This window comes from Alligator mississippiensis, chromosome 2 (genome assembly GCF_030867095.1).
Source record: "Alligator mississippiensis isolate rAllMis1 chromosome 2, rAllMis1, whole genome shotgun sequence".
In the NCBI taxonomy this organism is placed as follows: Eukaryota; Metazoa; Chordata; order Crocodylia; family Alligatoridae; genus Alligator; species Alligator mississippiensis.
The window spans coordinates 14,280,273-14,292,684 of NC_081825.1; the positions used below are offsets into that span (position 1 = coordinate 14,280,273).

Genomic DNA, 12,412 nt, shown 5'->3' on the forward strand with positions numbered 1-12,412 from the left:
GGACTTCATGGTAAAGCTCCCTTTGACTTCAGCGGGTGAATGGTTGAGTCCTGGTTGTACTAATCTAGTACCTCTCAAACCTGCATTTGACTATATGGCTTGCTGGAGGTGACAGGGGACATAGGCACAAGCACTGGGGTTTTTTGCTTTTTTCCATCCCATACAAAATGTCAAAAATTGGTAATTGGGAGGCTCTGGCACACCATAGAGGTGGCATGAATGCAATGAGGAGAGTGGAAGAGAGAAAACAGGCTGTAGTCAGTGGGGTTGCATGAAGGTTGTAGGTGTATCTAGCACACAATCCATGAGAGCTGTGGGCTGAGACTTCCCTGTGTTATAGCAGGAAAAAGCAGAATCTAATTTTTATTTGCATATTGGAAAATCATTTACCATGTTAGGTCAAAATATCCTGAGAAGGCTGTGTTCAGATTTCAGTTCCACCTGGATGATGGCATTGTGCCATTGTCTTTCCCCTGTCCATGAAGATAGGTCTCTCCCAGTGAGGTAGACCAGAAAGCATGAAAATCTATTAGGCCCCACAGAATTGTGAGATTGCCTTAAAAAATCAGAAGATATTAAAACTAATAAAATTGGGGTCTTTCTTTGCTTTCTGGTTTTTGAGCCTTCCCATTTTCAAGGTGTTCTTCACAATCGTGTGCACAAAACACAGTTAAAAGAAATCTGTGATTGTCTTAAAAACACAGGACTCCATCAACTTAAGCTTCAAGAAAACAAGACTGAATATTATGAAACCCCTGAGAAACACACAGGAGTTGGCAACATTTATTGTGCAATCGAAGATCAAAGCAGGAAACCAGGTTTTGATTCTGGGGAAGAGATTCTGAGCCTTCTTAAAAGAGGATAGAGTTTGGATTCAGGGCTCTATGTTGTCACAGATCTTTTTAACAGATGCACAACAGGGAGTTTGGGGAAATCCCACATTACATTTTGGCACCAGGAGAGGTGGCCACATGTAATCAAATGACAACCAGGCTACAAAGGGCCATGACAGGTTAAAATCAGGGAAGCAAGGCTGGTCTTTATTTAGAATCTTTGATGTACACATGTATATGGATGGTTATGTCTTATAAAACTGTACCTAGTGGAAATAACAAGATGTCTGTACTAGCTAAATCACTCAAACGTGTAGCATCCTACCTTGTTCAAAGTGAATTTTGATGTTGATGCAAGTTATTTTACTGAACCAACCAGGCACTTGCTATATCACTTAAATGGCAGAAGAACACACTGCAGCATAGACTGTTTGTCTATGTGTTTTGTCAAATGAAAGCCATTAGCAGCCTTTCCTCCACAACATGAATACATTATTCTCTTGGAGTTTGGATACTCTCTTGAGTAAGTCTGGCAGGTTGGAGATGTAATTCCTGGACCCAGATAGAAGCACCACTAAAAATTAAAGTGTTGTTTACAATAACACTTCCTTTACCAGGAGCCTAATTCCTTTACCAAGAGCCTAATTCTGGTCCTATTGTCAACGGCAGTTTTGCCAATCATCTGAAGGGGTAAAGGATCAGAGAGAGGAATAGTAGACAAGCAAGCATGTCATCTGTCATTCCAGCATACATTCAAAGTGCATTTTCCAGGCAGCTGGGAGCACTGCTACTCACTCATGAGCAAGCCTGAATTCAGAGGATGTAGAGTAGCCAGGCAGCAAACAGATGTTGCAGCAAACAGATGCTGCCTTCCACTGAGATCAATAGGAAGATTTGTTATCTACTTAGGGAGAGTATTTCTGATACACAGAATCATGGATGTTGTGCAGGTACCTATTTTTCCATGAGGTCATTGATGGATGTGGAAAACATTTGTCCTTAAAATGACACGTGCTGACTTCAGTACAATTCATTAATTAATCCATGCACACAAGAAGAGGGCAGCTCACTTGCTGATTGCTAAAGGTTTAAGGCAAGTGCTGTAGTGAGATCTCAGATCTCCAAAGGTTTTTCACAGCACACTGAAGGAGACATCCAAATGCCACAAAGAGGAATGGGGGGTGGAAATGCCAAGAATAGATGCAGACAGGTAATTCAGTAGTAAATGAGGTAGTGTTATTGTAAATGATCAGCACTAAACAACACTTTAATTTGCAACGATTCTTCTAGCCCTGGCAGGGAATTAGGTTTCCATCTTCCCAACCTTACTTAAGAGAGTATCAGATCTCAAATGCATTCATATTGGGGAACACAAATACTCTCCTCCCAGAAGTCTCAAAGAATCGGCAAGTACAGCAGGTATTTTTACTAAATTAAATTGAGGGCAAAGCTGTATGACTCAAGAACAGGGCACCTGACACCTGTATTTAAGCAAACTGTGATCTAGGTACACGGGCACATTTGTTTGACCTCAACAGTGTGTAAGAATTTGGAACAATTTTAGAAGGAAATAATATGAAACAGCTGAAGAGGTAAAAAATGCAACTAGAATATCAGACCAACCTCATCTCTTCCTTTGCAATTATAACTGATTTGGGGGGGGATGGGTTGGATCCAATCTATTAGGACTTCACTAAATCATTTGATACAGTGTCCCATGGGAAATGATTAGTTAAACTACAGAAGATGGGGACTGTGGGGCTGGTAAGGGGGAGCTGACAACAGGTTGTGCTGAAAGGAGGACTATTAGGCTAGAGGGAGGTTATTATTAGATTTCTTCAAGGAGCAATACTGGGACTGGTATTATTCAAGATCTTAATATGAAGCCTGGCACATAAAGGAGGAGTATCTCAATGGCACTTGTTGATGACAGAAACTTGGGAGGCATTATCACATCTATGAATCTATGAATCAGTGCAGAGGAGGACTGGCTATCAGCCAGGAAGAACTGAATTACTTTGAAGACAGGAGGACTAGAAATGGGATGAAAGGTAGTGGTACAAAGCACAAGTTCATGCATTTAGGGACTAACCAAAACTGTCAGGTTCAAGCTGGGAGCTCTTCAGTTGGCAACTAAGAGAGGAGGAGAAGACCGGGATGTATTAGTTGATCACAGGATCATGCTGAATCAGCAATGTGATGCAGCTGTGAAAAATGTAAATGTGCCCTTGGATGTATTAGACAAAATATAGGCAGTTGAGAGACAGAAGCATGAATGCCTTTGTACAAGACATATCCTGAATAATATGTCTAGTTCTAGTCATCTGTGTTGAAGAAAGATGAATCCAGACTGGAAAAGGGACTACTAGAAGGGCTACTTGCATGATCAGTGGAAGGAAGAAACCTACCCTACAAGAAGAGGCTAAAAGTGCTTGACTTCTTTAGCCTAACAAAACCAAGGGGGTATGATTACTACTGATCAATATATCAAGGGCTAAACACCCAAAGAGAAAAGAGAAATTTAAAATAAAGGGCAACATGGGCACAAGAACGAATTGGTATAAAATGGACAAAAATAAAATTTAGATATAGAAACCATAAAGTTTTGAAATATTAGAGAAGGAAGGTTCTGGAACAGCCTTGCTTATTTGAAAGTGGAGCTTAATGAGTTTTTAAATGGTTTTATGTGACCTGATGCCTTATAGCAACAGGTGACTGGACCTGATGACCTGATGATTGACCCTACTGAAAATTAAACATTAAACCCCTGTTGCAGGATCAGGCTTTTATTGACAACTGCCTGCATGAATGAATGCTGCAGGATTACACCCCTGGCCAAATTCTGTTGTAATCTAATTTAAACAGAGGCAGATAATGTTGTTCCCAGTACTACCTCTTCTAAGACAGCAGTCAAAGAACAATTTTCTTGCAATCAAGAGCTACCAGCACTCACACAAAGCAAAGCAGCTGGCCAAGAGACACAACTGAATGCCTGCAACAAAACACAGCACCCATACCTGAACTCTCCCAACAAATGACTTCTACAAACTCCAGGGAAAACGGGCAACACGCAACATGCAGATTGTTATGCTTGAGCCAAAGGGACAATGACCCATTGTATGAAATCCGCAGAGGAAGTAAACCCACACGGACAACACACAAAGCATTTGAGATGATGATTTAGTTTCTTCAGACCACACTTTGCCTGTTGAAGGGGGGCCAGTGAAAATTATCTCAAATTTGACCAATTTCTTGGGCATTTTCCTACTTTGCAAAAATATTGAGAGGGAATATATAGTCAAAAGTGTGCAGCTCTCGATTAGCACAATAGCAGAGGCCATGGACATAGGTAGACAGTTGATCTAGCATGCCACAGAGGAGACAAACATACCATGCTCTCTCTCTCCCAGAGACTTGACTTTTGTTTTCTCCTGGTTTTCCTTTATCTAAGCTAAGAGTAATCTAAGACTGAAAGTTATAAGGTTGCTTGTTGGGTTTGGAAATACACCCCAACTGAGATCCATAATTATATCAATGACGTACTTTGTGTTCACCTTCTTTTACAGCCAGCATCAGGTCATCTTTGATTTTCTTCTGGCAGTGCTCACATGTGCAGTCAAAATAGTACTGCTTCTTCAGCTGCTTCCTGCGATCTTCACTGACATTGAGGAAATCAATGTAGGAAACAGTCAGCTCTTCCCCTGGTGAGATCTTACCTAGTGCACGCAGTTCGATTCTGGTTTCATCAAAAAGAGATGTGGAATTAGAAAGACCGCAAAAGTCAAGTGCCAGGGCTCTAGTCACAAAACTGCAAGGGGCAACTTCTACTGCCTGGTCCTTCCATAGGCAAATCCTTAGTGTAAAGGACCAATTCACCTTTTGAATACAGTAGAAAACAGAGAGATGCACAGCATTTCAGCTACTCAAACTCATGCTATTGTAAGACTCCCACTTACCCCCTTAACCAACTTTCTTCCCTCTCTGTGGCCCAATTGGAAGTTCACTAGGAAGTGAAAGAGGCCCTCAACTATAAAGTTCATAACTGGATTCATTTGAATAGTTAGATGTACTATCTAGATGCAAAATTATGTTATGTTCATGGGCACTTGGATGTGGGTCTTCAGTTCAGGGCTGCTGTTACTGGGGATCTGCTCAAGTAAAGATAATGGGTGGATTCAAGACAGATAGGAGAACGACTGTTTTTTTCAAGGGCCTGGGTAAGAAATCTGGATATGATTTTCCTAAAATAGTTCACCAATATCTGCTTAAAAGGCTGCAAGGCTTACCAAATACTTTTACAAAGCTAACTATGCTTAAAAGATGACTTTCACATAGGTTGAATTTCACAAAGGTTTCAGATTTTCCAATAAACCTATCAAATGGCTTTTGTAGTCAGCATGTTCCTATGGTCATCGTATTACTATTGTCATTGCCTTGGCATAAGGCAGTCATGGAAGACAACCATCCTTGACTGCAAGGGATTGCTACTGCTGATGATGACTGTCACTGTTGGCCAAAAAGAAAATGCCAATTTCTACTAGTATTGCAAAATCTATGCTAGCCCCAGCAAATAGGAACACACCTTTAAAGAAATCCAGATTGTTACATTTCCCTGTTTCTCCTCTCTTTCCTGCCAGGGATACTAAACACCTCATACATTCAAAGTTACACCATTTGTCTTTTTACTGTGTTGGGTCAAATTCTCCTCTCAATTAAATTGATTCACCTACACTGAAGTCAAGGGGATTACTTTACATAATTGTGAGATGAATTTGGGCCTCCAGGTTTTCTATCTGATTTGAGAAAATCCCCATCAAACATGGCCCTAAGGATTTTTTTTTTATACAACTCTGTGTGTGTGTGTGTGTGTGGTGGGAGTATATATATACATGCACACACAAGTAAAATACATATATGCATATATATATATACACATACATTTTATGTATATACATATGTTTATATATAAAATGAGTAATCTATCCCACCCTTTCTGGTCCTCCCTGTCCATCATCCATTAGTGATTCCAGTCATTATTAACATTAGATGACTACATTTTTGGGAATAGAGCCCCAGGGCTGTACTACCAGCCTCTGTTAGTAGACAAAACATATTTTTACATAGCCAAGCATACTTGAAACAATTCAAACAACTGTTCTCCATTGCTAAAGTTTTGGTACTACTTGTGAAGTCAATGGCAACATTCTCATTGACTTTAATAGTCCAAAACTGGTCTTGCAAGACTTCTGACCTCCAGCTATATAGCAACATCTAATGTTAACATAGCCAAAAGTAAACCCAGAGAATTTTCATGGGAAGAAGCAAACCTAGTTCCATGTTTTCTTTGCACAATTTAATTTTTCAAAGAGTTTCAGTTGCAGGAGACAACTGGCTCACAGATATACAGGAGCTTCAATATTGAATCTGTCAACCATCAAAATCCTAGGAGCATTATCACCCTCTGTGGCTGGCCCTGACCTTTTTTTGGCATTAAATCATATCAACAACACACTGATGATCACCAAATGCGCTATCATTATAAAGGGCAGCTCTTTGTTGTTATCTCAAAATCAAGAGAAAATGCAGGGACAGCCAAAGAAAACTGCAACCAACTGGTACTCTACAGAGAAAGTGCATACGATACAACCATGTCCATGGCAAAAGTTTACATAGAGAACATTGCTCTTCAGGCCTTAGTGGGGGCTTCACAGAGGCCAGTCATGCACTCAGAGAAACAGAATCAAACTTTTGACTTTTATGATGCCCCTGGTAGCCTAAGCAGAGAAAGTGTTTGGATATTTTTAACCAGCCATCTGCACTGTAGAAGAGATTGATGTTGTTTTGGAAAAGCCTAGAAACTCAAGGAACACTGCTAAAGGGACACTGTTGATCAGTTAAGGCTCAAACAGGATTTTTATAAAACTTAACAAAAGCGTAACTCCTTCCAGGACCTCCCCCCCAGCACCTGCACCCACACGGTATAAGACGTTCCAATGAAAGGCAATGTTTGCAACCCCATCATGGAAGAATTGTGCAGATTCACGACAGCTAGAAAGTGAAATTGCCCAGATTGTCCATGACAAATGCCTATAAACAATGTCTATAAACAAAAGTAAGTGAAACTCACTTTTCCATTACCATAGTACTGGATGAAAGGCTCACACAGAGCAAACGGATAATGCTCCTGGAGAGAACTCCTTAAAAAACACTTCGCTACTAATTTAAAAATATATCCTGTTTTGGAGAGGACAGATCCTATTGGCCATTCATTATAAGACAACAGTGTCCCTTTGAGCTAGTCGGATTACAATACAGCAAATGCAATGAGCTGAAACGAGAATCTTTTTTAAAAAAAATAAGCACGTACTTCTCCTTTAAAAACAACTTGCGTGAAAATGTTTTAAACAGGTAACAGTGGCATCATGAAAAGGTAAAAACAAAAGCAATCATGAGGATAAAAATGGATACAATCTACATCTAATTGTGTTGTCAGGGCAGTCAGTGCATCCAGAGGGAGCTGTTTGTTATGAAGAAACACGGAGTATTTAGTATGTCAGTAATGCAATCATTTGTCATCTCAGAATGCACAAGGTTTTATTTTGGGTGGTACAAGATTAGCGAGACCTTGTTCTGACTTTCATGCTCTTACTGCAGTTGAGAGAACAGGAGTGAGAAGTAATGGGGGGGGGGGGGGATATTGGAGGAGTTTAAGGGAGGAAAAGGATGAAAAATAGGAAAAGTAACAATTCATAGCGAATATCACCATCATTTATTTAACCCACTACAAAATGCAGAGTGAGTAAGGTTTGGGGGGGTTTAGTGGGACTTGACACAAGGATTTACATTCAGAAAATGGGGCAAGAGAAACTATCCCCAGACAGAGACATCTATCAGCCCCATCAGTGTCACTTTTGGCCTTTGGTTAACACAGGGCGTGAGGGGTAAAGGTCAAAGGGGGGAGTTCGACGCGTACAAGACCAACCCACCTCATCTGTGTGTGGAACATTGATCTTACAGCCTCATGACTGAAAGAAAAAATAAACAGCTACAATTTACACAGGTAGGAGGACGACAAAAGCAAACGGCATCTGCACATACAGAACAGTGAGCAGCGACATCCCGGGGCCCGCACATATCTGGTTGCAGCCCTGGAGTCAGCCGGCATGAAGATCTCCCCTTTCACTATACAGCTGCTGTAAATGAATCGCTCACTAGTGGGCTGTTGCACATTCAACCGGCAGCTGTCCTGGTGCTAGGACAGAAAGAGGATTCTGCACAAAACTGCTTGCAAGCGTCCGGGGAGAAGGGCTGTGTCTGCAGTTAGTCTGGCCCCAGGGGGGGTTAGATGCTGAGACTGGGCATTTCTGGAAAATCGTAGTCATTGTATGAGCTAGCCTCTGGGTTTGCCATATTTTGGGAACAAGGGACTTAAGTCTCCTCTATATGTCAGGGGTGTCAATAGATTCGGTGGTGTAAAAGCTGTACAAGAGGGAAATTGAGCCAAATCATTAGAAACGTGGCTTTTGCCATAGCTGATCAGCAGGGATCCTGGTTTTCTCTGATTGACAAAAAATCCCCAATTTTCAGTTAAAAAAAAGTAACCCCAAATCCACGTTTCCATGATTTAAAGGTAACACCACTAATATATAGATGTATGTATAGGCATGCTTCATTTTAATCATAGTTTCATAGTTTCTAGGGTTGGAAGGGACCTGAACAGATCATCAAGTCCGACCCCCTGCCCTGGGCAAGAACGAGTGCTGGGTTCATAATACCCCAGCCAGATATCTATCCAACCTCCTCTTGAAGACCTCCGAGGTAGGGGAGAGCACTACCTCCCTGGGGAGCCCATTCCAGAGCCTGGCAGCCCTAACCATAAAGCAATGCCTCCTGATATCAAGCCTGAACCTGCTCTCAATCAATTTGTAGCCATTATTACTTGTTATCCCAGGTGATGCCCAAGGGAACAGAGCCTCACCTATTTTCCGCTGGTCCCCCCTGGTGAGTTTATAGACAACCACCAGATCCCCTCTCAGTCTTCTCTTGTGGACACTGAACCATGGGAACATGTGGATTTGGGGTTACTTTTTTTAAACTGAAAATTGGTTGGTTTTTTTTTTTAAATCAGAGAAAAGCAGGATCCCTGCAGATCTTTTACCCACTTTTCACACGTGCTAAAGATTTGCCTGACTTGCTTTATTTCTAATGGCATTTGGGAGAGTAACTCTACCTGGATAATACAGCACTTGCTAAGCCAGGTTTTAAAATACCGTAACTTTTTATTGAAAAGAAGACTCAACATGTTGCAGAATGATTAATTTTGAAGCTGCGCAGAGCAGCGCCAGCTGGTTTCTCATGTAAGCGTGTTTGTTCCAAGCCCCTTTACTGAGAACCCAAACCCATTTCATACGGCGCTCTGAAAGTCTGGATATAATGAGTTATTTTAAACTTGGGAAACATTAGAAACAGCAATGGCCTTTCAAAGGAACAGGTCCTAAGCTCAGGCATATGGTGGGTATTGATGTGGCTATTTATACAGCTGTTTGCTCATGTGCTTACACATTTCACAGCAAATCGTTCTCAGTCCTACCAGAGTATGAAGGCCCAGTGGACCCTGTCTAAAGCTGAACCTCTGTAGTAGAGAAGGACAGGACTGGGAGCCCATGCAGATGATATACATCTCCTGAGCCTTGTTGAGACTAGTTCCAGTCAGGATTTGGGAGCAGAAAAAGGTTGAGACCACTGGACCAGCTCCCATATGGATGCTTATGTGGCAGTGAGACTGCACAATCCTTAAGGTCCCTGCCAAGCCCATGATGCTATGATTCTTGGCAATTCCTCCAAATGGTGGAGGAAATTCCAGTGTGGAAGCTAATCAGTGTGGCTGCAGTTGGAGCAGCAAGGGTGGACTAGTCCTGCTATGCCAAGGTCAAATGGGAGAAGTTCCTTTCTCCCAGCCCTGGAGCAGACCTGTAGTGGCAGATCTGCCAGTGTCATGAGACAAAGGCAAATAATCACCGAAGAATCACTTGCTTTTCACACCGAACGAGGAACAGAAAACATCTTGCAGTGTTTGCAGTATTTGCTCAGATTTACAGTGTGGGCCAGTTCCTCAAAACAGCTTCATGCGCACCGGTCCTCTTTACTGTAGAGTTTCTGCCTAAAAGCATCCCCATTCTTTTCTTGCCACAGATCAATGAAACAACATCTGCATCCTCATTTGCAGGTGAGGATGTGGGGGGTATGCAAAGTAATTCATATACAGCTCCATCTTTGCTACCCACTGAGTTTAGAATGCAGCTCAAACTGGCTTCCACCTTGGAGGGGAAACATTTGAAAGGAGAGATAACATTGCAAGCAGTCCATGAGCATCTGAATAGCAGACGTGAAATATCTTTTAAAAAGGAAAGTGAAATACCTTTTAAAAAACTAAGCATATGGTTTGAGATTTATATTCTGTGAAAAGGTGGAACTTAAAATGTAGATATACAAAACAAAACAAAGCACACGCTTGACAATCTCTCTGCTTACTTGCCAAAAGACTTGAGAGGAGACCTCAGAGCTCTCGATATCGCAATTTACTTACCAACTTTACTATCTAGCTAAGATCTTACATGGTCCACATCACTATGTTATATCGGATCCAAAGCCCCCAAAGTCAGTGAGCAAACTCCTATTGAGTCCAGTTGACTTTGGGCCATCTCCCAAATTCCAACAGTAACTTAGCTGTTTCTTTTTCTTTCTCGTCACTCCCCACCTATGGAGACGAAAGCTCCAGGACTCAGCACAATTTGTCTTCCAGAGGTATAGTGTGATGTTAAGACCTATTTTTCTGCACACTTTACACTGCCAATGGCAATGTAGGTACATGAAAAAGGCATGTTCAAGCTCTGATCAGTTAATTAAGAGGACACTGCCAGGCTGATTTTGAGTTAACATGTAGGTTTTGTGACAAGACTTTACCAACCTAGTTACCTTTTGTTTATATTTTATCCTTTTAGGTAATTAAGGGTAAAGCAGTCTTTGCTTAGATGTAGACGGTGTAGGACAATTCTTCAGAACAGCTTAATGTACATCTTGGTACAAAAGCAGGTTACATCAGGCTCAGGCTTGGAGAGTAACAGCAAATTACTGAGAACACCCAGTACCTACTGAGGAAGGCAAAACTCATTCAGCTCTGTCATCTGGCCAGCAGAAGCTATGTTGTCCATTATGGATCATAATCCCTTTGCCTATTGCCTGGATCAATTTGTGTGATTCCTGGTGGATGCTCAGGCTGGGATCCCCTCAGTGGCAAGTGTCTCAATATGTAAACACCAGTCATACTTTTTTTCAGTTCCCATTATATACAACCAGTAAAGGGATAATGAATGTTTAATTGATGGTACAAACCTGCCATAAACCTGAGTGTTTTATTTTGTAGATGGTTATAAACACACCAGTAGACATTGCGATAGAGAGTTACAAACTAGAGATAGGAGCAAACTCCCAACCTGTGGACTCCTGTAATAGTAGAGAATGATTGATTACATCCATCTGTTTAATCATTCATTTACTCTTTACAAACTCTTCATAAAGTGAGATTGGCATAGCCTGTTGCTATCTTATTCCAACTGTGCATTATGAACCTAATTATCAACAGCAATTAAAGTCAAAGAGAAATTCTCATAAATGAATTTTAAAATCAGGCTCATTACATCTGGTGAGTTTTGGGGTTGTTGGTTGTAGCCATGCTGGTCTACCGACATAAGCAGGCAAGGTTCTTTGGGTAGATGCGATATCTTTTATTAGACCAACTAAATAGGTGGGAAAATTGTTCTTTGCAAGCTTTCGGGCACAAACACCCTGCTTCAGGCATTTTGGAGGCACCAAAAATAACAAAAAAGAAGCAAATTAGCATTTCAGCTCATCAGTAAGGGTTATCTTTCACAGTTTTAAAAAGACTTTGTTTCCGGCAAGCAACCCAGAAAAAAAGGGATTTCCTTGGGACAAGTAACAGAACCCATGAAATGCATTATATCTGTGACAGACTGTCCCTCCGTCACATAGAATAGAAACATACTCACTTGCCATTGTTGAATATGACAGTACAGTTAGGCCAACAGTGATGGTTCACCAGGCAGAGATTGGGGAAGACACCCACACCAACAGCCTGCAGTCCTCTCTGGTCACTCAGGGTGAAGCCATTGCAATTTATCTATTCCCCAAAACACAGGCACAAATGAGAATTACAGACATAGAATAAAGAGAGTTCAAGCTGCACTAGTGCTAGGATTTCACTGTAAGTCTAGGTTTGGGGAATATTTTCCACTGATTCTTAATAAAATGTAGTATTCATGTTCTGGCCTAGGAAGGGACAGCGAGGGAAAGGAACAAGTATGAAAGAGTTGGTCTAAAAAGAGTATCCTTTAACCAGGACAAAAGACTGGGAAATCAACCACCCCAGCTCCAGCTGAGGGATGGTCTGATCTCCTAGGCACAACTAAGATGAGCTGGAAAATATTTTCTGATATGGCTTACTCAGAAGTTTAAACAATATTGATTTGAATTGCTCAGCCCTTTTCACATTCACTTTTTGC

At 41.3% G+C, this 12,412-nt stretch overlaps 1 protein-coding gene across 2 annotated transcripts in view; it reads right to left on the reverse strand.

Annotated features, from left to right (window-relative positions):
- SMYD1 (SET and MYND domain containing 1) overlaps positions 1–12,412 on the reverse strand; it is a 44,507-nt gene that overhangs the window by 7,267 nt on the left and 24,828 nt on the right. Inside the window, exons 4-6 of one of the 2 annotated variants that reach the window (XM_006271500.4) lie at positions 11,900–12,030; positions 7,820–7,858; positions 4,377–4,569 (exon numbers count right to left, since the gene is read on the reverse strand). In XM_006271500.4, coding sequence (XP_006271562.2) covers positions 4,377–4,569; positions 7,820–7,858; positions 11,900–12,030 — 363 coding nt within the window. The remainder of the gene's footprint in view (positions 1–4,376; positions 4,570–7,819; positions 7,859–11,899; positions 12,031–12,412) is intronic. The other variant, XM_014607639.3, reaches the window with a different exon arrangement.